The 25,792-nt window shown below is 39.7% G+C and overlaps 4 protein-coding genes across 4 annotated transcripts in view; 2 read left to right on the forward strand and 2 right to left on the reverse strand.

Moving 5' to 3' along the window:
- Positions 1–2,315, forward strand: part of LOC133709051 (uncharacterized) — a 3,727-nt gene extending 1,412 nt beyond the window's left edge. The window contains exons 4-11 of the mRNA XM_062134655.1: positions 185–251; positions 335–492; positions 637–908; positions 1,032–1,205; positions 1,318–1,425; positions 1,542–1,611; positions 1,689–1,787; positions 2,106–2,315. Of these exons, the coding sequence (XP_061990639.1) occupies positions 185–251; positions 335–492; positions 637–908; positions 1,032–1,205; positions 1,318–1,425; positions 1,542–1,611; positions 1,689–1,787; positions 2,106–2,192 (1,035 nt within the window). The 3' untranslated portion in view covers positions 2,193–2,315. The remainder of the gene's footprint in view (positions 1–184; positions 252–334; positions 493–636; positions 909–1,031; positions 1,206–1,317; positions 1,426–1,541; positions 1,612–1,688; positions 1,788–2,105) is intronic.
- An 8,460-nt stretch (positions 2,316–10,775) lies between these two features.
- Positions 10,776–11,618, forward strand: LOC133709052 (uncharacterized). Its single transcript, XM_062134656.1, has 2 exons — positions 10,776–11,376; positions 11,590–11,618. Exons 1-2 carry the CDS (start codon positions 10,776–10,778, stop codon positions 11,616–11,618), a joined length of 630 nt encoding a protein of 209 aa, XP_061990640.1.
- Positions 11,619–14,615: 2,997 nt separating this feature from the next.
- LOC133710019 (defensin Ec-AMP-D2-like) lies at positions 14,616–15,262 on the reverse strand. Its single transcript, XM_062135989.1, has 2 exons — positions 15,103–15,262; positions 14,616–14,991 (listed from the first exon to the last, which is right to left on the reverse strand). The coding sequence occupies exons 1-2, from the start codon at positions 15,164–15,166 to the stop codon at positions 14,816–14,818; spliced, it is 240 nt and encodes a 79-aa protein (XP_061991973.1). The 5' UTR covers positions 15,167–15,262; the 3' UTR covers positions 14,616–14,815.
- An 8,511-nt stretch (positions 15,263–23,773) lies between these two features.
- LOC133709055 (eukaryotic translation initiation factor 5B-like) lies at positions 23,774–25,733 on the reverse strand. The gene is made up of 3 exons (XM_062134658.1): positions 25,718–25,733; positions 25,404–25,538; positions 23,774–25,143 (listed from the first exon to the last, which is right to left on the reverse strand). Exons 1-3 carry the CDS (start codon positions 25,731–25,733, stop codon positions 23,774–23,776), a joined length of 1,521 nt encoding a protein of 506 aa, XP_061990642.1.
- Between the last annotated feature and the right edge of the window lie 59 nt (positions 25,734–25,792).

Genomic DNA, 25,792 nt, shown 5'->3' on the forward strand with positions numbered 1-25,792 from the left:
AAGAGGAGGTTAGAGTCCACATATCTTCGAAAAATTCTGACAATGTAAACACCTTTCTTGCCTTAATTTATCTCTGTTCTCCTTAAATTCATTTTGCTTTGACTGTCTTTATCTGAAACTACAATAACATTGCTAAATGTGGAATTAATATAGTGAATGATTAACTGCTCATTGTTTGACATAGGAGCTGCAGGTTGATGGGAACGACTGCGGACTGGCAATAGACAGGGTCGAAAATATTGTTGCTTATGGTACTGTCATTCAAGTTAATGTTGAGGAAGGCAATCAGAAGATCCATGGGGTTCCATTAGGAGAGGACAATGTGCTGTCTCAGTCATTGGAACCATTGTGCATGATGCCTTGCTACCATTTCCAGTGAAGGATGCTGACATAGTCACTGTCGGAGACGCCATTGGGACTTGTGTTGCTTGGCCAAGAAAGCTAGTTGTTATCCCTGCACCAGAGGCACCCCCTAAACCCATTGAGCAGAAAGTAACTCATTCTTAATTCATTTATAGTCCATCTTCTTCTTTTATTTATTCATGTTCAATTAATATGCAAATTTGTTTCATATATATAGTATATGTTAATATTGGAAAGGGTTGATAACATGTAGTCTTATCGTTACAAAATTAGATAACAAAGCGTGCTAATCCGAAGAAGAGAATCAGAGATTCATTTGATGATGACAATGAAGACCTGGAAAACTTGCCGACGAATCTGCCATTACCAGTAAAGGACTTGTGTATGTGGGCCAAGACTGAATTGATGGATGGCGCCACAATCCACACAACATTTGGTGGGGAAATTTTCGGCCATTCTAGGAAAGCAGTCATCTTTAGAAGGGATATCTATAACATGGCTAACATGCTGGAAGTATCTGGAGGAGTCATTGTTTTTTACATGAGGTACATATCAGTTTTCAATTACCTTATTCTTATCTTCAGTAATTGACTATACTCTGGTTGATCTTCATAATCAGAAGCCTTTTTTTTTTATTTAGCCCTTTAATATTGCAATATTATTTGTAGCTACATTTATGGAGTCCTGAAGAAGTCTAAGATGCTTGATATGGTTGGCTTTATGGACCCTGCACACACCGGTATAATTGGGTGTGGAAATCCCACTGAACGGGCACGGTCTATGTCAAATCGGTACATGTTAGGGAAACCGGGGCAAATATTTTTGGTTCCATATAACTCGGGGTATGTAATCAGTATTACTACAATGTTAGGCATGTTATATTGCTTGTTGATAGCTTCTATGTATAGATGTAATGGACTTATCAAAAAATAATTTTTACATCTTTTTCTTTAGTGCTCATTGGATGTTGTCGGTGGTGAACCCGGATGAAGAAGCCGTGCATTTCATGGATCCGCTAAAAAGGCGACTTTGTGCTGGTGAATGGAAAAGTATTGTCGACAAGTAAGTCTACTTCCCAATTTTTTTTTTTTTTTACCATATTGATCAGTTGATGTTGTTTCTTCATGTACTGAACTTGCTGCTTGCTAATTATAATTTTTGTGATCATCATTTTCAAGCTCTATTAAAATCTTCAATGCCCAAAAGGGTAGGAAAGGAAGGAAAATAATCCAATGGAAGAATCTTGCTGTAAGTTGGTTGGAATTTTTATAGTCTCCATTAAGTCGTACTTCCTCATATGGTTAATCTTAATTTATAATTTTCAGGGTATTCCGGAGCAAACTGATTCTAAGACTTGTGGTTATTTTGTCATGCGTTATATGAAAGAAATTGTGGAGGACAAGAACTTGGAGTTTGCTACCAAGGTAAGAATGATCAACTGCATATAGGCATATATATTTCAGTTACTGAAAGTTACTGAACCTTATTATGTCCAGTAAATTTGAGAAGCAAATGCAGCAAGTCCAGTATAGGCATAATAAGGTTGATTTACTGGACTTGCTGCAAGTAACTTTGAGAAGCAAATGCAACATAATAAGATACTGGACTTGCTGCAAGTAACTTTGAGAAGCAAATGCAACATGATAAGGTTCATATTATAGGCATATTTCAGGTTTGCTACCAAGTTATAATGGACTTGCTGCATTTGCATCATAATAACTTGCTGCATTTGCTTGTTTCAGTGGGAAAGGAAATCAAATCTTGCTTACACACAGAAGGATATTGATGTGGTTCGAGCTGAATGGGCAAATCATGTTATGAAGTTCTAACTTTGGTTCTGTTTAAGGTAGATGAGTAGCACCAGCAACTGCTTTTGTGCATTTATATATAACTGATGGAAAGTGTTGATGAACCTAAATTATGCATGCAGTTGCTTTGCCTCGCTACTCTTTCTTTACCTTATAGGTCCTTTTTGACTTAGTGCAATATTAGGTAAATGATCGAGATCGATGAGATGGTTTTTTGGTTCTCTTGATCATTATGTAACTGCTGGCTAGGTTTAGATTTGGAACTATGGATTGTATTTTGGATGATGTTGATGCAATTAATGAAACGTAGCCATCATTTTCAATGCAGATTTTAGTCCAATTTTATGGTTTTGATGATTGTAAATGACTGATGTTGAAATGGTTGAAAGGCAACAGATATATGCAGGTTTATGTTGTATCAAGAAAATAGAAACAACAGAAACAAATGATCATCTGTTGTTTCTATCAAGTTCAAACAACAGAAAAGTAGAGTTCAAAGAGCTCTCAAACAACAGAAGTAGGTGATTGATATGTTGTTTCTATCACTTTCAAACAACAGAAAAGTAGAGTTCAAATAGCTCTCAGACAACAGAAGTAGGTGTTGATATGTTGTTTCTATCACGTTCAAACAACAGAAAAGTAGAGTTCAAATAGCTCTCAGACAACAGAAGTAGGTGTTGATATGTTGTTTCTATCACGTTCAAACAACAGAAAAGTAGAGTTCAAATAGCTCTCAGACAACAGAAGTAGGTGTTGATATGTTGTTTCTAGCAGGTTCAAACAACAGAAAAGTAGAGGTCAAATTGCTCTCAGACAACAGAAGTAGGTGTTGATATGTTGTTTCTACCAACTTCAAACAACAGAACATAACTAAAACAATGGTTGAAAGTGCAAACAAACAACAGAAAAATGAGATTGAATACTGCTTCAGACAACAGAAATTTGAGTAAGACTATACTCTAAGTGACATTCAAACAACATAAAAAAACTAAAACTGTAGTTGGAAACCAAATCTAACCACAAGAATCAAAATTATCTGTAGTCCAAACAAATCTCAAACAACATAACTCATGGTATAAATGTTGTTGCATACCAAATCAGTCAACATATAACTGTCATTGTTCTTCAAATCAGACGACAGAAGCATCAACTAAGCTTAATATTGGTTCAATCAAACGACAGAAACAAAAAAAACTCCGTCATGTTACATTAACTACATCGACAGTTATTTTTTGAATCCGTTGATGAAGTGAATTTCCAACAACATTAATATGTAGTGGTATAGTGTATCAGACGACAGATAGACTCCGATTCTTCAATATTAGGTACTTCAGACGACAGAACTTAAACTGAATCTGTCGTCTGAGTAGATTATAAACGACAGAGAATATCTGTCGTCTGAATGGCTTAGAGACGGCAGCCACTTAGACAACAGATTTTTACTTCATCAGACGACAGATATGGTCTGTCGTCTGAAGCATTTTTTGGCATAGTGATGATCAAAGGATTGGAATGTGCCAAAGTATCCTTCGAACTCGCGGGCCTCCCACACATCCTAGCTGGGGCCATGGCCTATAACGCCAGAGTGCCACTCTCTTTGGCGTTGGCGCCATGCCTACCTCCGTGTAGGGTGGCGCTACATCCTCTCGTAGGGACGTCCTTCCTTGCAAGCATGTTTGCAGCATATTTGTGTGATCTCGTCACTTTAACGGGGATCGAGATGAGACATAGTGGGGACAGGCCACGACAATTTCTGTCGTTCCTACTGAACATCCGTGTTCTTATCTCCCCCTAACGACGGGAAGACTGTCTCATCAAAGTGACAACCCTCAAATCTAGCAGTAAGGAGATCGCCTTGCAAGGGCATTAAGTGGCGGACGATTGTTGGAGTCTCAAATCCAACGTAGTTGCCCATTCGTCTGTAAGGACCCATCACAGAGCGCTGTGGCGGCGCAATTGGTACATAAATGGCACACTCAAATATGCGTAAGTACGATATTTGCACCCAGTCACTAGCTGTAACGCAGAGATAGATAGTGGCAGTGGGTCGTAGACGAATTAGCATAGCTGCATGAGATATTGCATCACCCCAAGCGGATATAAGGAGATTGGTGCGCATTACTAATGTCCGGACTACCATCGTAGTCGTTTCCACGAAACCATTTGGGTGTGTTCATGGGAATATGATGTCCAACATTAGTCCCATTGCAATAACCATCAAAAGTCTTTGATGTAAACTCTCTAGCATAATCAAGTTCAATTGAAGGAACAGGATGATCCGGGGAGTGAGCCCGTTGTCATATGATATTTGCTAGGAGTGTAGCATAAGCAACATTACAAGTGGACAATGGCACAACACGTGACCAACGTGTTTGGTGTCAACCAATCATCATGAGATATTTAAACGTCCGTAAGTTGGTTGAATCAGTTCACATAATCCCCATGGATTCTATGTAAGAACAGAGTGAGTATTATCATATCCTTTGCATAGGACGGTCTCAGTCCAAATTTTCCTAAGGATCAGGCTTTGTAAACGAGCGAGAGGCTTTAGAAGCAACCAATGAGGATTGTGGTTGGGCTTGAGCGTCTGAAACACTACTTGAAGCAAAGTTGGTGATTATAGCATCACCTAGGGCACCATCACCATGATGGACGCCATCCATGGAGTCATGGATATGGACTGTGCCAGCCCTAGGCTGGTGGTACTAGTGTTGTAGCAGTATTCAGCCCATGACAACCACTTACTCCATTCCTTTGGCTGGGAACTTGTAAAACATCTCAAGTACATCTCAACAGTACGGTTTACAACTTCACTTTGACCGTCAGTTTGCGGGTGGTATGCCGAACTATAGTTAAAAGCAGTGCCCTGCAACTTGAATAATTCTGCCCAAAATAAACTTGTAAATGTGGGATCTCTATCACAAACAATGGACGGCGGCAGTGCCAGAGGCAGCAACGACGGTCACACTTAGTCCAGGAATCAACTTTTGATTCATGCTTCGTTTCGCTCGAAAGAATAGATTTGCGGGTGGTATGCCGAACTATAGTTAAAAGCAGTGCTCTGCAACTTGAATAATTCTGCCCAAAATAAACTTGTAAATGTGGGATCTCTATCACAAACAATGGACGGCGGCAGTGCCAGAGGCAGCAACGACGGTCACACTTAGTCCAGGAATCAACTTTTGATTCATGCTTCGTTTCGCTCGAAAGAATAGATGTTCGTGTTAAGTCTTTAGTAGACGGATCATCATGACTCGGATGACCTATCCTGTCATGACAAAGTCATTATGTGTCTAAATCCAAGAGATCTTCTCTCATAACTTTATTGGATTTAATTGCTCGAATAGTGACATAGAGTCCACTAGAGAGACACATAAACTTCTCTAAGATACGCCTTTGTTCGCAATCATTAGAGGTATTGCAAAGAAACTCATTTCCGTTCTCTACATGCGTTTTCGCATGGTATCCGTTGACTATTCATAGGTGCAATTTGCCCTATGAGCGTAGAGAGTTTCTGTGACAGTAATCAAGGTGCCATTTGGCAAGTGGAACTTTGGCTATTCCATGTCCTTGAATTGACCCAGCCATCGTAGTCACAAAAGTAATATGCTCAGAATCAAAATGAAGTCATAATGAAAAGAACTCAAACTTTTATTCATAAGCCAACGAAGTACATCATTGTCTCTTAACCATTAGGAGAATCTAATCCAAATGCTAGCTAATGCAAAACAAAGGTAATCGTTTGACTTCTTTCGGTAACTCCAAAATAAATATGACCAGGTGAGTAGAGAGATGTCGGTGGAGCAAAGCTCGCTTAAGTACCACTTCTCTCAAAACCTTCCTAGACATCATACTCATTTTGGATGAGCCTATGTGAAGAAAAACTAAACCAATGGCATTTACTACAAAGTATATGGCAATTGCCTATTACATCTCTTGGAAAAATAAAGACTTAAACAGAATTGGCAATCTATTGATCCCAGCCAGATGTGTAGTCTTCAACCCTTCACTCTAGATCATCTTCATGATCTTCTTGTTCCACATAGTGAGCTTCTCTTGCTTCACAATATACTTTGTAGGCGGTGACAATTTCTTCACGAGCTCTACAAATATGTGCCCAATGACCGAATACTCCACATCGAGAACATACATCTCTTTGCTCAGACTCCATTGATTGAGGTGCTTTGAAAGCATCATTTAGATGGCTCTTAGTGTTGGTGGCGCCACCAACATGGCCAGAGGCGTTGTCTCCCTTTCTCTTTCCACGTTTATCTCTTTGGTTCCGTGTTCGCCTATTTTGGCGGTTAATTACCTTCCCAAGTAGAGCGATTATATGGACCAGAACGTCCAGAAGTATCCCTAAGATTAGGGTTTCGCTCTTGGCGCCCTCTCTTAGGGGGGCGACTATAATTGGATTCCGGAATATGCTCTATTTCCACGAATCTCAAATTATAGTTCTTCACAAGGATGTTATCATGCTTTTCAGCGACATTCATAGCTCCAATGAGCTTATGAAACCTTGTGATCTGTCCTGTAGTAACATCGATTCGATAGTTCTTAGCAACCATCAATGCAGAGATGGGGAAGGTAGAGAGAGTCTTCTCAATCAACATCGCATTTGTGATCTCTTTACCACAGAATTCCATTAAGGATTTAATGCGAAGTGCTTCCGAGTTTTAGTCAAGAACTGACTTGAAATCACATAAGCGGAGGCTATGCCATCTCACTTCTAGGTCAGGAAGCAGGGAGTCACGGACGTTGCCAAATCTTTCTAAAAGTGAGACCCATAGCCTTCTGGGGTCTTCTTCATTCATACACTCGTACTGGAGCGAATCATCCATATGACGAGTCATTAGGATGATGGCTTTCGTCTTATTTGCCTCTAAGGCTGCTCTATTTGCTTCCAAAGCTTGAGCTTGCTCAACAGTTAGCACATCTTGGCTAGGCTCGAGAATCATATCCAGGATTCCATCGGCCTTGAGATGCTGGCGGACATCACGAACCCACCTGTGATATCCAGAGCCAGTTGTTCCCAATAGAGCAAAGTCAAATTTGTTCAGGTTACTCATCCTGAAAGAGAACAAGAAAAATGGTTAGTTTCGAAGCGAAAAAGCTACCACAAAAACATATAAATTTTTTTAGCGTAATCGCTTCCAAGAAATTCAATTCCAAGAGGTATTGGATAAAATCGAAACAATGACGTAAGTGGTCGATCATAAATTATCTACAAACTCTAAGTTTGGAGATCTCAACCAGCTCTAAGCTTGGAGTGAGCACGAACCCCCACAGTTCAGCTTAATTAGGTCTCCCCTATGATGAAGAAAGGGGGGTAGAAGAAGGGAGTTTGCAAGTCCCCGAGAAAAAGAAGAGAAAAGAAATAAAAACTTCAAAAACGGGAACTTTTAGTAAAAAATACCTCGAAATAGGTTGCTGGGAAATTTGACCGGAAAAAGTCGCCGGGAAAAAATGGCCTGAAAAGTGCCCAGAAAAGTCACCGGAAAGTTGACCGGAAACGATCAACCAGAGTTGACCTGTGCTGACGTGGCAGGTGGTCCAAAGCTGACGTGACAGTGGGGCCGGATGCTGACGTAGCAGTGGGTCCTGGAAGCTGACGTGGTAGTGGGTCCTTGATGCTGACGTGGCAGTGAGTCCCTGTGCTGACGTGGCAGTGGGCTTCTGGGCTTCCTTCTTTTCCTTTTTTTTTTCTTTTTTTTCTTTCTTTCTTTCTTTTGCCGGTTTTTCTGCAGGCCGGCTTAGCAACTTTTAGACCGATTTTTAGAGTTCTGTTTCGGTTCTTGGATCCTGGGATCGAGACGCTGTTGGTGGCAAAATTTGGTAGCAATCGGAGGTCCGGAAGGTGGTGAACCGGTGCAGGGATCCCTTTTTTTTTTTTTTCTTGTTGGAGGGCTGGTTCGATACTTCCGGTGGCCGGTTCGGTGGTTTTCCGGCCGGTTCTGGTGGTTCAGCAGCCGGTTCTAGAATCCTGGGATTAAGGGCTTCAATATATGGGGCGGTGGTGGCTAGGGTTTGAAGGCTACGAATTTAGGGTTTCAGGGTTAGAGCTTCATGCTGATAACGTGTTTAAGGAAAACTGAAATTAGGAGAGAATTGAGTCGTGTTTTCATTGATAATAGATGCCTCTTTATATAGAGGATTACAAGACATAGAATCAGAGTTGTACAAGGAAAGATAATCGTACAATTAATCGGATATCTATGAATATCTCCGAGAATATCTCAAATTCAAAACTCTATTACAACTAGGTCAAGTAACCTAGAGTTTGGGCCAGACACATATTCTGAATTTACTTGAACAATATTTTAATTATGCAAAATTAGAACGAGAATGACAATTAAACTTAGACCTTCTACTTATTCATCATTTTCTATCTAAACCGTTTCTATTTTAAACTGTACTTAGTTCAATGACGATCGATGGATTAATTGACGACTCCCTATTAGATAGATATTAAGACGTTGTTAATTAGTTGTTACATATATATATAGTTTACTTAAAACATACATCACAACACAAACCCATTGCATACAATTGGGCCACTTGTTTCAAACAGCGTGTACGTCGAATCACCAATGGATACATCAATGTTCACCAGCCAATCCATCCTCCCAACACTGCTAGTTGAGAGTGATTAATTAGTTGCTGCATCTCTGGCGAGGACCACGGCAGGCGCCTCTGGTGATGAAGCCCTCCGTTCGGCAAACAGCGGCACAGTCGCTATCCCTAGCTAAAGCAAGTTCGAATGAACGTGCTGCCCAGAGACTCATCAGTCGCAACCTTAGCAACCATTGCATTTGTCTCCGTCCCTGCATGTAACACATGTATGTACACACATTAGTAATATTCAATTTCGAACTACAAGTTCATGTACATATAGAAATTAAGATCAAAATAGTATGTAAGACGTAATAAATCTCAGAAGGATATGTGCTTATATTAATACCAGTAGCCAACAGGAGGATGGCCACCGAGAGAGTCAAAAACAGGCCCGGCCCATGCAACCCTCCACACGGAGGAGCACTAAGAGAGTCGAAAACATGCCCATGCAACCTCCATATATATCTTCTATTCTTCTTGTTATCTATGTGTGTGTGTGTTGAGAATGAGATGAGATTACACTACAACCTCACCAGCCCTTACAAAGCTGTGTACTGAAGCTATATTATCAGAATGATGGATAAACTTAAGAGGTCGAATAGTACGTCAGCTAGTTTTAAGTTTGCCTTTTAAGTTTTACTAACCCTATTAGTCACTAGCTAGCTAGTAGGGTTTGGCATTAGCTTTTTTCTTTTTAGATCATAGCCAGCCAATAGTATACTTACTAAATCAAGTACTTTGCAGACTCGATCAGTTCGCTAAATCATACATAAGCACCATGGTGTTCTGACGCTTCTCGGCTTCTCGCACTAGGGATATCCGCATCATGATCAACCTTACAACTAGTATTCCCTGCTCACATTTGTAAAGGATAGGATATGAGGTTACATGTATTTATGATGGATTATGTCATGCGCCTAGCTATGATAGATTATGCCAAACTACCTTAATTGCCTATGTTAACTTCAGAATTTCAGGGACTCACAGAGAGTAGATACAAAAATCCTCTGGAAAGACCATGCATATACTGCATATATGTCCATTTAAAAGGTATATATATAGTCTTGTTCTCTGTTTTAGCTACACCTGACAAGAATTTTAATACGTAACCTATTAGTTTGTATATAATTTCAGTTTTCCTTATTCTTTAATAGGGAAAAATTCACCAACGGTGTCTGGACACTTAGGGGACTTTCCAAATGATACCTGAACTTACAAAGTTATCAATGTGATACCTAGACTCATTTTTTCGTATCAATATCGTACCTATGACCAATTTCCGTCACGGAGCCGTTACAGAAATTGGTCATAGGTACGATGTTGATACGAAAAAATGAGTTCAGGTATCACATTGATAACTTTGTAAGTTCAGGTATCATTCTGAAAGTCCCCTAAGTGTCCAGACACCGTTGGTGAATTTTTCCCTCTTTAATATTATATGTTGTCTTATATATTGTCTCAGTAGGTTAAAGTAAGGATGTTGATCATATTATTAGTATCAAAGGAAAAATGTTTAACTCATGCATTTCTTTTTGCTTAAATAATATGATGAAAGGTGCCAATAATATGCATGCATGACAGATCTCTATTATTAGCTATTGTAGAGAGCTGCGCGCAAATGTATTGACAATGTAACTGAATTGCAGATCAGATGGCTTTAGTTTTGGCTTCTAGGTATATAACAGAAATCTTATAGCAGATACGTACATTGTATTAATTATCTAAATTTTTGTTTATTGGCTTGTTTGTTTAGTCAAGGACAAATCATTGGAGTTCTTGCAACTTTGGATGCATTTAAGGTTGATAACAGACCTAATTAATGATGAGAAAATTAGTATAGTTGTTATATAATACTTTTTAATTTTATTTTGTAGTTGATTCTCCTTAGATCGGTCTTATTCTATATGCATATTGTAATAGTGTATTTTGATGACTAATATATTACTTTTGGTGCTTTTAAGAATACTTGCTTTTGATGTCTTCCAACCGATGATGCTGAATGAGTGGGCTGTGAGTCACCTTGCTGAGTTCCAGAAGTACCATCCAAAGGTTGTGAGTAAGAAGAAGAGGGTACCCATGAAATGGCAGTGTCCTCCTAGTGGGAGATTGAAGATAAATGTGGATGGAGCGTTTAGAGCGGATGTGGGTTGTGGAGGCATTGGTGTAGTAGTCAGGGATGATGTTGGCATGGGTATTGCTGCTTTGGCTAGGTCTTTTCTACATGCACACTCAGTCCTCAATATGGAAGCTGAGGCGTGCAGAGCTGGTTTACTTCTTAGTATTCATCAGGGTTGGCCTGAAATTGAAATTGAAAGCGACTCTGCCATTCTAGTTGCTGCACTTAATAGCGGAGAGAAGAATTTCTCGGAGGTAAGTCGGATTCTAGATGATTGTAAGGATTATATGTCTTCTTTTCAATCTGTTAGGATTCGTCATATCTACCGTGAAGCTAATTGTGTTGCAGATAGGCTTGCACACCTAGCTAGTTTGTTTTATATTGATGATGTGTGGTTAGAGGAAACTCCTGCTATTATTCAGGATGTTCTCTATAACGATTATTGTAATAGTACTTATGTTGCTCGGGGTTCAGGTTATATGTCCCCCCCCCCCCCTCCCCCGATGCAAGTTTTAAATTCAATAAATGGAACCGGGTGTGGGGCTGAGTTCCCAGTTAGGCTGGGTTCCAAACCCCTTTCAAAAAAAAAAAAAAAATACTTGCGATGTATATATTTTTTAGATGGTTTTCAACATTTAAGGACACGGTTTATGTGTCCTAGGATGACACTTCTTTTTCTGTTTTCAGGACACAATTTTTGTGTTCTAATAAGGTAATAAAGAGAATGTGTACGTCCTCTCACTACAAGAAAAATGGTCTTTTGCAAGGAATTTTTTCTTTGCAAAAGAGTGAAAATTCCTTGCATAACACCAATTGCAAGGAATAAATTCGTTGCTAGGGTCCTTGCAAAGATGCCCTTGTAAAAGAGAAAATACAACGATATAAAATTCCTTGCATCTTGGACACCCATTTGTAAGGAATTTGTCCTTGCCTTTATCATTATGTAAGGATAACCACCTTGCATATTAGTCCTTGCATTAAACCTTTTGCAAGGAATTTTCATTACTTCCCCAAATGCAAAGACTAATATACAAAGAATTTCCTTGCATTTTCATAGTAATATAAGTCTGGAAATAACAAATACAAGGAAATTTCTTTGTATATTAGTCTTTGCATTTGCTTTTGAGGAAGCTATTGCAAGGAATTTGTGAACATGCATTCCTTGAATAAATTTTTTTAATTAAATATAAATTGATTTTTTAGCCAATAGAAAAATAAAATAATACAAAATAAATTGATTATAAAAGAAATTCTTCGTATGCTACATTAAAAGTTTAAGCTAAGCTTTACCACGTACACTAGTGTTTATAAGAAGATTAGATATAAACAACTGCTTCATATATAATCAATTTGTTCACTTGTACATGAAAAGTTAGAAGTTGCATAGCCTATACTAGCTACACTAATCTAATTTAGATGTCATATATGTTCGAGTGAGGCTGAAGGTCAAAACTCAAGTAAATCCACCAAAGTTCCGATCTTCATCCTAGTTATGTGTCAGCTTGCATTACTCAAAAGGGACACATTGGATTTACTTGAGTATTGCTGGACAATAATACGATAATCAAGGTAAAAAGCTATAACTGCACAAAAAGGGACATCAAACCAAAAGTCCAGCAAATGCTCACCCAAACTACTGAAGCAAAGTCTTAGAAGTTGGTGCTAGGGTGGGGGAAGTCATCCTCACTCATCTGTCCAGGAGATTGCCTTAATAAACTTTCCCCTTGAGACTTTAAGTGTCCATTTTGTTCCTTCATACTGAGCATGTTGAAGTTAAGTTGGTTGATAAGAGCACGTAATTCAAGTACCTCAGAATTGGTGCTAGCACATGCAGATACTCTGTGTGTATTAGAATGTATGTAAGGGACGTTACCAATGCCATGGATCATCCTACCCTTCCTCCCGAGCTCCTTAGCCATTATTGGAAACTCTGCTTCCAAATTCAGTTTGATAGAATCATGTGGAGTACCCTTGGGTGCCTCTCGGTACAACTTCTCTATAAGAGCATTCCTCTCAGCCTCCATCTTCTCCTAAAAAACAAAATTAAAATTATGAATAAATAAAAGCAAATAACATGATTCAATACTTAAACGTGTACCACTGGAGTTAGATTGGTTGCTGCTCGTTGGCTTATGTTCTCTTTCTACATTAACTGCAATAATCTCATGGTACTTATTGTCTGAAGGTTTGACATGATATGGTTTTGAAACATCTTTGTATATTATCTCAAACAAATACAAGGAACGGTAACATTCTTTGCTTAATCACACCAAATACAAGGAATTTTTGGTTCTTTGCATATAAACCCGTTGCAAAAGTTAAGATTTCTTGTAGTGTCTATTAGATATGAGGACACTTACTTTGGACCTTTAAGGATACGATTATAAGTTTCCTAGCAGGAAAATTAAATACACGTTTTTTTTTTTTAAGGTTTGGACGACAGTAGTAACCACACACACACCCTCATGCAGTGTATTCCAGCATAGCCGGACTAATCACTGCACCGCAGACGCACGAACCTTGGTGTTTAATCAACCTAGGTCCCTCAAATCTGCTGGCCAGAGGGTGGAGCTGGGATTCGAACGCTAGACCTGGGGGTTCCAGACTAGGCCGCTCGACCAACACACCACACCACGTGGTTAAATAGACACGTTTCTAGTTTCCTTGTATACGACTTACAATGATTACTAAATAAATGACTCTTTTTTAGAGAGTCCTTAAATATATTAAAGTGAATAGCTAGCTTATGGTAAAATGGGAATTGGAAAGAAATATAACCAAGAAAGTAAGGAAAGGGTTATGATCATGAAATCAACTCCATCCAACATATACCTAATGAGAACATGGTTAAAAACGCTATTTCATTATTCTTATGATGAATGTGCTCATTTACCTCACTCAGAATTCACGAATTCTCATCACCCTCTCTTCTAATACGATACTTTAGCCCGAGCTGGCTTTGACTGTGCACTAATTTTTTGGCTCCTTGTTCTGACATATATACACGGGTTGTACACCAGAACAGGGCGCCAAAATTGTATGGCCCCAAATTGAATTTTGCTCATACAATATGTAGCAGAACAAGGGCCATGCACGTGATTGGCATTTTATTTCTTTCTGTATTTTTTGTCGGAAGATATATACCATGCACAAGGGCCATGGTGGAGGATTGGCATTTTTTTTTTCTTTGCGTCGAGTTAACGATAGTTAACAGCCAAGTTAACGGAGTTTAAATGAAAAACTGAAAATTAGTGGAAGATTGATGTGTCGAGTTTCAGAACCCTTAAATTAGACAAAGAGTCTAGATTTTATGAAATTGAAGTAAATTCAGTCTCCTCACTTTAGAGGAGCCGAATCCTACTAAAATTTATCTTAGTTAGTTTCATTGTTCTTTTCAAGAAAATAAAAATAAGATAAGAAGCTTTTTTAGAACTAACAAAAATTTATGTTACTAAGCTCGTTTTATAACGATGATATGATTATAACAAAGAAACTACAATTGATGTTAGTAGGTAATTTTTTTTTATCTCGAAAAGGGTCTTAAAATTTTTGAGATGGCTCTGAGGATCACATTATATCCTCCATAAACATGTCTATATTTTGTTCTACAATCAACTCTTGTGATTTGAAGCACATTTAGTATCGTTATTAGTAATTGTTTCGCTACATTGCTAAAACGAAAGATGCATACACAAAATGTCTGCTAAATCAAAGACCTTAAGAAGAAAAAACTGCAATATAAATACGCAGCATTACAATCATACACAAATCCAGGTAACATATAGATCATCAAACTTAAAACACCATTTATTCTAAACACGTACGTGCGGTACGTCGACTGACCGATGGATCAGTCCTCCCAACAGATCTAGCTACCCGAGAGTGATGACTTATACTACTAATATATTACTCATTAACAATGTTTGGTGCAGAAGCATCTGCGGCGAAGACCACGGCAGTCGCCTCCACTGAAGCCCTCAGTTTGGCAAACAGATGCGCAGTTGCTCTCTCTCACGCAAGTTCCCTTGAACTTGTGGCTCAGAGTCTCACAAGTTCTGGCCTCAGCGACCATTGCATTCGGCCCCATCCCTACATTTTAAACACACACACATTAGTATTCATACAAAAAGTTCATGTATATCTAGTAAAAGAGATTAAAACAGTAAGCAAATATCAGAAGGAAGTAGATAATAATAATACCAGTAGCCACCAGGAGCAGGATAGCGACGAAGAAAGTTGAAAACATACGCATGAAACCCTCCATATCTTATCTTCTTCTTATCTAGCTATGTGGGTGTGTATGAGTGGGTTGAGGATGAGATGAGATTACAATGCAAGCTTACCGGCCCTTATATAGAGGCATAGACCTGTGCACTGAATAAGCTAGCTGAGTCATCAGAAAGATCGAGAAAACTAAAGGTAAAAAGGACGGGAGGAGCTGGGGATGAGTCATGGCGAGTAGGGTATGGTCTGCAGTTCTGCACTAGTACAGTAGTACTACTGCTTTCTGCTTTTTTTAATTCTAGCCAGCCACACGTTTGTGACGTTTCAAGCTGCCAAAACCAGTAAATTATTGAATTAAGTACTGTGCTGACTCATTTTGCCCAGTTTGCTCAATCATAGAATGGGTAGCATGGTGTCAAACTAGGGATATCCGCATCAACCAATGTAATACTGGTTTTTTTTTTTTTTTTTTTTTTTTTTTGGCAAAAGTAATACTGGTATTGACTGCTCACATTTGTGAAGGATAGAATTTGAGATAACAATAGTTTATGGAAAAAGGGAGAAAAATATCCAAAAAAGTAACGAGACATCAGACATGTAGCTAATGAGAACATGGTTATAAAACCAAAGGTACTCAAATACCTAATGAGAACATGATCATGAACCTAAAGCATATTACAGAACCGTACACGTACATAAAATGGAAAAGGGGTTTACACCAGCAATGAAAATCTACCTCTGTTTTTTTTGTCTCATGGAAAATCTACCTTTAGAAGATAAGATAACACAAAGATATTAAAAGTGAGGATCATGAAAAGGACCCCACCCACATTTTTGACTTGTAGCTACCGACATTGAAGATTTTAACCTTATAGTTCATACTGTTACCCTTTTCCCCTTGTGAAAGCAAAGCATCTTAACCAAATATATTTATCTCAGTTTCTCTTTTCTTTTTGTTGAGACAAACTATGTTACTGTGATGTTTATCATATACTCATTTTACATATATTTGAACAAAAATTATAATTATTTGAATTAAAATTACAATATTGAGAATAAAATTACCATATTCATTTACACTATTTACATATAATTAAATAAAAATTACAACATTGACAACAAATTTATTCAAAAACTTGTAACAAGGTCGTAAGTGGTGTAATTACCATTATTAGAACTAAGATTACACAAAATATGACTCAACATTACTACTCTGACAACAAATTTGTTGTCACATTTATAAATGTGTGTATGAGATACGGGTATGTATTATAGAAATTTCCCTTTTTGTTTGAAGTTTTCGATCATTCTATTGGATATAGCCTAAAGGGGAAATTACAATATATTATCTGTACTTGTGTGATCTCATTTATAATCAAACAACCCCTGACAAGACCCGCCCCGAATTTCACTCTGAAATCCGAAGTAGCCCTGCGGGGCCCACCTTAGAAGAAATTCTACCAAAAATTTGGCGGAACTTCCCCTAAAAATGGACTACCCAAGACTTGTAGAAAGACATTTACACTTCTCAGCAATCCATCCTAATTCTCCTGGAGCCATCCTGCTCCCCAAATCACAACATCTTCCAATTCACATTACACAAATCTCAACTTAATATGATGCAGAATGGATGGCAGCCCAATTTGAAGAACAATTGGATCGTGCTAAAGGAGGAAAACGAAAAGTGACTAGTAGACGCGAAACAGCTCGGAGTCCGATTGGGACGTACCTTACCTTTCCGGAAAGGGAATCGCGCCACGAGCAAGACTCATCGCTTTGCTATGAGCTGTAGCATTTTTCGGGCTTTTGGGATCGTTTAGGGCCTCAAAACTGCATTTTTCTAATTTTCGGCTTTTTGGTTTTCCTAATTATTTTTTGGTTGTTTTCTTTTTACCCATGGGCTTTAGGGTTTCATTGTTAGTCGCCCTAGGGTTACTTTTATCTTATTTATACAGCCGCAAGCGGCTGCATAACCTATCTATTATCTTTTATCAATAAAATTTGAGAGTATTCTCTTTTTATCTCTGGTGGACTCCAGAATCTTTGCTTAGGTTTATTGCTGGTAAACCTAGTTTATCAATCCGATCATTCCGACTGCGTCAGGTGGTATCAAAGCAGGTCTTCCCTGTCTCTTTTATTGACCTTAGTAGCAATGGGTGAAGTCACGAAATCAGATATCGAAGCTCTTACAGCAGCGTTTACCGCTGCCATCAATTCCATGAATAATCAGATCGGAGAAATTTGTGGATTGTTGGGTGAGAGGAACAACAACAACAACAACAACAACAATAATCGGAATAGAGGCGGGGAAGGAGGCCAGCGAGTTAGGGCTCCACGTGGTGAAATTGTTGTTAATACTTCAGAATCTGAGCCTGAAGAAGAAATTTTGCAATATGAACAACAGGGACAAGCTGACCAGGATTACAAAGTCAAGGCCGAAATTCCATTCTTTTCGGGCAACTTGGGTGTAGAAGATTATCTGGATTGGCAGCTTCAGGTGGACAGATTCTTTGAGATTATGGAAGTGCCTGAACACAAGCAGGTTAAGCATGTTGCCTGGAGATTGAAGAGTACTGCTGCAGTATGGTGGGATAAGTTGCAGAGCACTCGACAGAAACAGAGGAAGCAGGGTGTTAGAACATGGCGAAGAATGAAGCAGTTAATGATGGAGAGATTCTTGCCAGATGATTATGAGCAGATTCTATACAGGTTGTATATCGAATGTGTCCAGGGAACTAGGACAGTGGCTGACTACACAGCTGAGTTCTTATGCTACTCAGAGCGTAACGAACTAGGAGAATCTGAAGGCCAGAAGGTGGCTCGCTATATCAGTGGGCTGAAGCCTTCTATTCAGGATAAAATTGGGTTACAAACTGTTCATACTATGGCCGAAGCTTCAAACCTAGCATTGAAGGCAGAGTTGTTAGAAAAGCCTTCACGAGCTTCTTCTTTCCAAAGATATAACTACCAAAGGAGCGCAGATTTGGTTAACTCCTCAACTGACAAGGGTAAAACCACACTGCAGAAAACAGAAAACACTTTTAGGGCTTCCAATCCTCCTTTTAAAGGGGTTGGCAGTTCTAACAGTTCTAGTGGTGCTCAAAACAGGACCCCGAACCAGAGGTTTAATAATCCTTATGCTAGACCTACAACAGATGTCTGTTATCGATGCAACAAGCCTGGGCATAGATCTAATGTGTGTCCTGAGAGGAGACAAACTGCTCTTATAGGTGAATGTGACGAAGATGAAGAAGAAGAAGAAGGAAGAGGTGACGATTATGATGGGGCTGAGTTTGCTGAGGAGGAGTCTCCTGAAAGGGTTAATATTGTGCTGCAGCGGGTCTTATTATGTCCTAAAGAAGATGGGCAGCGACGCAATATTTTCAGATCATTTTGTTCCATCAATAATAAAGTGTGCAATTTGATTGTGGATAATAGGAGCTGTGAAAACTTTGTAGCCAAGAAGCTGGTGGAATACTTGCAGTTACCTACGCAGCCTCATGAAGCACCTTATTCCCTTGGTTGGGTCAAGAAAGGCCCACAAGTTCGAGTTACTGATTCCTGCAAAGTACCGGTATCCATTGGTAAGCATTATAAAGATGAAGTTCTGTGTGATATTATTGATATGGATGCTTGTCATATTCTATTTGGACGACCATGGCAATATGATGTGGATGTGATTTATAAAGGCAAAGATAATGTGATGATGTTTATGTGGCATAGTCATAAAATTGCTATGGCTGCTGTATGTCAATTTGAGAAATCAGGTGGAAAGAAAGGGGAGAGTTTCCTGACCTTGTCTAGCAGTGAATTTGAGATGGAGGAGGCTTTTAAAGAATCTGAAGTTTTCTGCCCAGTGGTGATAAAAGGGTTGTTAGCGGCAGAAAAGGAAGATGTGGTGATCCCTAAGGAAGTGCAGAATATGTTGGGAGAGTTTAAAGAGTTGATTTCAGATGAGTTGCCCGACGAACTACCGCCTATGAGGGACATTCAACATCAGATTGATTTGGTTCCTGGAGCTAGTTTGCCAAATCTGCCACATTACCGAATGAGTCCCAAGGAGAATGAGATTTTGAGGGAGCAGATTGAAGACTTGTTGAAAAAGGGGTTCATTCGTGAAAGTATGAGTCCTTGTGCAGTTCCAGTCCTACTTGTTCCTAAGAAGGGCAATCAATGGCGGATGTGTGTTGATAGCAGGGCCATAAATAAGATAACTGTGAAGTACAGGTTTCCCATCCCTCGTTTGGAATACATGCTTGATGAACTGGAGGGCTCCAAAGTGTTTACCAAGATAGATCTTCGAAGTGGTTACCACCAGATTCGAATCAAGCCAGGAGATGAGTGGAAGACAGCTTTTAAGAGCAAGGATGGTTTGTTCGAATGGCTGGTTATGCCATTCGGGTTGTCTAATGCACCCAGCACTTTTATGAGGCTTATGAACCAGGTTCTTCGTCCTTTTATGGGTTCCTTTGTCGTGGTCTATTTTGATGATATATTAATCTATAGCAGGACCAAAGAAGAACATCTGGTACATTTGAGACAGGTTTTGGGAGCTTTACAGGAAAATAAACTGTACATTAACCTGAAGAAGTGTACTTTCTGTGCCAACAAACTGTTATTTTTAGGATTTGTGGTCGGAGAAGAAGGCATTCAAGTTGATGAAGAGAAAGTGCGAGCAATAAGAGAATGGCCAGCTCCAAAAACAATTTCTGAGGTGCGGAGCTTTCATGGTTTAGCTACTTTCTACAGGAGGTTTGTGAAAAATTTCAGTACCATTACTGCCCCTATTACTGAATGTTTGAAGAAAGGCAAATTCCAATGGGGAGAGGAACAAGAGAAAAGTTTTGCCCTAATCAAGGAGAAACTTTGTACTGCACCAGTTCTTGCTCTTCCTAATTTTGACAAGGTATTTGAGGTTGAATGTGATGCTAGTGGCGTGGGGGTAGGTGCTGTGTTGTCACAAGAGAAGAAACCAGTAGCATTCTTTAGTGAAAAGCTGAATGAAGCTCGTCAGAAGTGGAGTACTTATGACCAAGAATTCTATGCAGTGTTCCGGGCATTGAGGCAATGGGAGCACTACCTGATTCAGAGGGAGTTTGTACTGTTCACTGATCATCAGGCCTTGAAGTACCTTAATAGCCAGAAAACTGTGAATAAGATGCATGCAAGGTGGGTAAGTTTTCTGCAGAAATTTCCTTTTGTGATTCAGCATAAATCTGGTACTCTTAACCGGGTTGCAGATGCTTTGAGTAGGAGGGCTTCCTTGCTGGTCACTTTAGCTCAGGAGATTGTGGGGTTTGATCTCTTGAAGGAGTTGTATGAGGAAGATGTTGATTTCAAGGAGATTTGGGCCAAGTGCAGCAACAATAATGCAGTTGCAGATTTTTATGAGAATGAAGGATATCTATTCAAGGGCAACCGGCTATGTATCCCTAGTTCTTCATTGAGGGAGAAACTGATCAGAGATATGCATGGAGGGGGATTGAGTGGGCACTTGGGCCGAGACAAAACTATTGCCAGCCTTGAGGAGAGGTATTTCTGGCCACAGTTGAAAAAAGATGCAGGAACTATCGTGAGAAAGTGCTACACCTGCCAGGTTTCTAAAGGTCAGTCCCAAAACACAGGTCTTTATCTACCTTTACCTGTTCCTGAAGATATTTGGCAGGATCTTGCTATGGATTTTGTGTTGGGATTACCCCGTACCCAAAGGGGTGTGGATTCAGTGTTTGTGGTAGTTGACAGGTTCTCCAAGATGGCGCATTTCATTGCATGTAAGAAGACTGCTGATGCTTCTAATATCGCCAAACTGTTCTTCAGGGAGGTGGTTCGTTTGCATGGAGTACCCAAATCCATTACTTCTGATAGAGACACAAAGTTCCTTAGCCACTTCTGGATTACCTTATGGAGGATGTTTGGTACAGCTTTGAACCGTAGCAGCACAGCTCATCCTCAAACTGATGGACAGACATAGGTTACTAACAGAACTTTGGGTAACATGGTCCGAAGTGTTTGTGGAGATCGACCCAAACAGTGGGATTATGATTTGCCACAGGTGGAGTTTGCTTATAACAGTGCTGTGCATAGTGCAACAGGGAAGTCACCATTCTCCTTAGTTTATACTGCTGTTCCTCGACATGTGGTTGACTTGGTGAAGCTTCCTAAGGTTCCTGGTGTTAGTGTTGCTGCTGAGGGCATGGCTAGAGATGTGCAGGCGGTTCGAGACGAAGTTAGGGCTAAGCTGGAAGCAACTAATGCTAAGTATAAAGCTGCAGCTGATAAACATCGCAGAGTAAAAATGTTCCAAGAGGGTGATGACGTGATGGTGTTTCTGAGGAAGGAGAGATTTCCTGTTGGTACCTATAACAAGCTGAAGCCCAGAAAATATGGTCCTTTTAAGGTGCTGCGGAAGATCAACGACAATGCTTATGTTGTTGCCCTTCCTGATTCCATGAGTATCTCTAACACATTTAATGTGGCTGACCTGCATGAGTTTCGTGAAGATGAGGTCCTTTATCCAGATGAGAACTCGGGGTCGAGTTCTTCGGAGGTGGAGGAGACTGATGCAGAATGGATGGCAGCCCAATTTGAAGAACAATTGGATCGTGCTAAAGGAGGAAAACGAAAAGTGACTAGTAGACGCGAAACAGCTCGGAGTCCGATTGGGACGTACCTTACCTTTCCGGAAAGGGAATCGCGCCACGAGCAAGACTCATCGCTTTGCTATGAGCTGTAGCATTTTTCGGGCTTTTGGGATCGTTTAGGGCCTCAAAACTGCATTTTTCTAATTTTCGGCTTTTTGGTTTTCCTAATTATTTTTTGGTTGTTTTCTTTTTACCCATGGGCTTTAGGGTTTCATTGTTAGTCTCCCTAGGGTTACTTTTATCTTATTTATACAGCCGCAAGCGGCTGCATAACCTATCTATTATCTTTTATCAATAAAATTTGAGAGTATTCTCTTTTTATCTCTGGTGGACTCCAGAATCTTTGCTTAGGTTTATTGCTGGTAAACCTAGTTTATCAATCCGATCATTCCGACTGCGTCATAATAACATTAATCCCACAGGTTATCAGAGTAATTCTAAAACAAAAGGTATACTAGAATAAAAGTAAAGATGGTAACGGATCGATAGATCCTAAAATGCTAAAGCAGTGACAACTATGCCTCAACTCCATGTACGCCCGACCTCAACTAATCTAGCCTGCAAACTGGGCATTTGAAACCGAAGGGCCCAGGGGAAAAGTATTGAAAAACACGTTAGTGTGAGTGGACAAAAATAAATAATCAAGATAATTTAAATGAAGCAAACTTGAATACTTTCCCACGTATTTAAACTTATAAAACCTCGATGCATGCATGATTTAGAAAAAGTTATTTTCTTAACTTCGAAAGGAGCATAAGAAAGAAAAATAATCCAGCCCCGCTGGTTAAAACAAACAATTAATATGGGGAAGAAATTGTCACCATACGGGTAAAGGAGCCCCTAGGCTCTACCCTCGACTGCCACTCACACATAGATTGTGTGAGGAGGAGAACTAATAACCTTGACTACCACTCACGTGAGGAGGAGAATAAATCACCTCGACTGCCACTCACAAACACAAAGTAAGTGAGGAGGAGACACTATAGAACGACCCCAGTGTGGTGAAGAAAACAATCGAAATCCAATGAATCCATAAATCCATAAAGCTTTCCCAATTTCTCACGAGAGAAAAAAATAGGTATATTCCAATGATGTGGCCCCGCACGCCAAAATATTCTCAAATCATAATCGAGATAAATCATAATTAATCTCCGAAAATCAATTCATAAATCCAAAATCATCATTAAGTCATTCCCAATGCCAAAACCAAAGGTCGATAAACAAATAAGAAAATATATCTCCAACGAAATTCCATTTTGAAAATCTTTCAGAAATCTCAAATCGACGAATATAAATATATTTAATTCCGAAAACCACATCGGAAAATAATTCGTCGAATATCAATATCAATCATAAGTTCAAATCTGAGCATAAAAAACTCACGTTCGAAAATCATGATGGAAAATCCAATCAAAATTCCCATTATATATTCAAAACCAAATAATATCCGAAACTAATTAATATGCTCAATGAATAATATGATAATTAAATAAAGCATTAATTCAAGAAACAACGCATGCATCATTGTTTAAAACAAAAGTCCACTCACAGTACTATTTAGGCGACCACGCATACGGGTTTCTTCGTTGAGCGGTAACTCGGTATAGCGCCCTTGAAGTGCTCGAGATTGGCCAGTGAAAATTTTCTAGAAATTTTCAAACCCTAGGATCGGGCTTTTCCTTGATTCTTCCTCTACACTGCAAATTAGAGCTAGAAGCTTGAGGGAAAGTGTTCCATGGCTTGAGGCGCTCCTGTTGAACTTGGTTTGGCGGCCGGAGATGACTGAAATTGGAAGAAGTGGCCGGAAAACATGAACTGCTACAGTGACCGTCTTGGCTTGATTTCTCTCTTTTCCGGCCAAATTACGGTGACCCACGACATAGGCGTGTAGAGGAGGATGAGGCGCTCCTAGAATGACTGGTGACATGCCTTCTAGTGGCCGGAATTGAAAGAAAAACCAAACCAAGCCAATTCATAAACGGTTTGGTTCGGTATTGAACCGGCTTTCATATTTTAACGCTAAAAAATCTTAACCAAACCATATTTACCAGTCGGTTTCGACCAGTTTGGCCGGTTTGTACCGTGTTCGGCTCTGGGGTCAACAAAGATTGAATCCTAGTAACAATAGGAGTACCATGGTTACCACAAACAACTATTTGATCTCCACGGCGAAGCACCCCATTAACCAATATAACATCAATTGTTGTCCCAAGGCCTTCAACATACTTGACCTCCAACACTGTACACTGCACTTCATTGCTGTAAGTCAGTTTCTCTGTCATAGATTTCTGGGTCCAATAAACCATCAGCGACAACAAATCTGGGATGCCTTCACCACTCTTGGCACTAATAGGTACAATGCTGTATGTTTCCCTCATCCGTTTGTTCTCATCGACGTTCAATTTAGTATTAATCCCCTGCTCCTTGAACTGAGTGACAATCTGCACGACTCTCATATTGAACTCATTTTTCACATCCTGAGATTGCTGCTTCATTGGCTTGATAATTGGTGCATTTGGACAAGGCTTCCACCCGTTGAGTCTGTCCACCTTATTCAATGCAACAATGAATTCTGTATTCCTTGACTTCAAAAGATTGAGTGACTCTATAGTCTGAGGCTTTAAGCCATCCATAATGTCAACAACCAAAACAGCAATGTCACACAAACCAGAACCCCGTGACCGTAACTTAGTGAATGGCTCATGCCCTGGGGTATCAATAAGCAACAGACCCGGTACCTTCATGTGCTTATCATCAGCAGCTTTCAGCTCCTTGATTCTCTCTTGTATGTTCTCAGCAGGAAGATAAGTTGCACCAATCTGCTGAGTAATACCACCAGCCTCACCTTTCTGAACATTCGTGCCGCGGATGCAATCCAGCAACTTGGTTTTACCAGCATCAACATGCCCCATAACGCAGCAAATCGGCGAACGCAGAAAGTTCTCTTCTTCACTCTCTTCAACAGCAGAAACTGAACTCGGTCCTTCCACATCAGCATCTTTCTTCGTGTCAACTTCAACCTCAACCTCAACCTCAGTTTCTCTTAGCTTCTCTGTGCCGCTAGAGATTGGTGCCTGATCCTCCCAACTATAGGGATCCCATTCATTGCCTTTGTCATCTTCTACGATTCTAATCTCTTCCACAGAGTACTCATGCACAACTTGAAGTGATTTTTCCTCCGCTACATTCCCAACTTGAATTTTCCGATTTGTCCTCATACACTTCTTCTTCTTGTGATGATACATGGGTCTTTTGGAAGGCCCTTTGTGATCATTCTCCTCCTCAGTGGCAGGAACAGGAGGTGGAACCCCTATCTGTTTTCGATACCTCTCTAACTTGTCTGCTTCTTGTTTCTGCTTGGCAGTAACAGGATTTTCTGCTTGGAATAGGGTTTAATTATTTCCGTGTTCAATAAGGAATTAGGGGTGACTTGGTCCTCTAAGTAATAGGAATCCTAATTCCAAGTCCGTATTGGATTAGGAATAGTCCCTTATAAAAAAAAAAAAACAACAGTCCCCTACAGCCACACCATTTCGGAAAAAACTTAAAAGAGTGAGAAATCATGGGTAAGAGAAAGTCGAGAGCAAAGCCAGTTGCGATCAAGAAGCGAGTTCAGAAGCTTGACACTGTTTACACCTGCCCCTTCTGCAGCCACGGACAAAGCGTTGAGTGCGAAATCGACACCAAGGTAATGGAGGGCCGGGTCAGGTGCTTCATTTGCAAAGAGAGTTGCGCTACGAAAATCACAACTTTGACTGAAGCCATAGACATCTACAGCGAATGGATAGATGAATGCATAAGGGTCAACCAGAGCGACTCATAGTTCTGTACTTCTGTAAGAGAAAGTTGTGTAACTTTGTTCTTCTTGTTTTGGCTTTGTGCCTTGTAAAGAAAAAGAGAATTATAGCTCTATGTTTATTAATTTCAAATGATAGTTCCATGTTTATTACTTTCGTACATTACCATTGTTGAACTAGGTAGGTCTACTTGAAGCCATTCAGGCTCTAATCAAAAACCATATTCAA

This window comes from Rosa rugosa, chromosome 5, assembly GCF_958449725.1.
Source record: "Rosa rugosa chromosome 5, drRosRugo1.1, whole genome shotgun sequence".
Taxonomy (NCBI): Eukaryota; Viridiplantae; Streptophyta; class Magnoliopsida; order Rosales; family Rosaceae; genus Rosa; species Rosa rugosa.

Excerpts from the sequence above, each read along its gene's own strand:
- LOC133709052 (XM_062134656.1), top strand. The coding sequence starts at position 10,776 with ATGATGCTGAATGAGTGGGCTGTGAGTCACCTTGCTGAGTTCCAGAAG. Across the intron at positions 11,377-11,589 it reads TTATGTTGCTCGGGGTTCAG|GACACAATTTTTGTGTTCTA; the intron begins GTTATATGTCCC and ends TTCTGTTTTCAG.
- LOC133710019 (XM_062135989.1), bottom strand. The coding sequence starts at position 15,166 with ATGGAGGGTTTCATGCGTATGTTTTCAACTTTCTTCGTCGCTATCCTG. Across the intron at positions 14,992-15,102 it reads CCTGCTCCTGGTGGCTACTG|GGATGGGGCCGAATGCAATG; the intron begins GTATTATTATTA and ends TTTAAAATGTAG.
- LOC133709055 (XM_062134658.1), bottom strand. Across the intron at positions 25,144-25,403 it reads CGTGGCTGCAGAAGGGGCAG|AAAATCCTGTTACTGCCAAG; the intron begins GTGTAAACAGTG and ends TATTCCAAGCAG.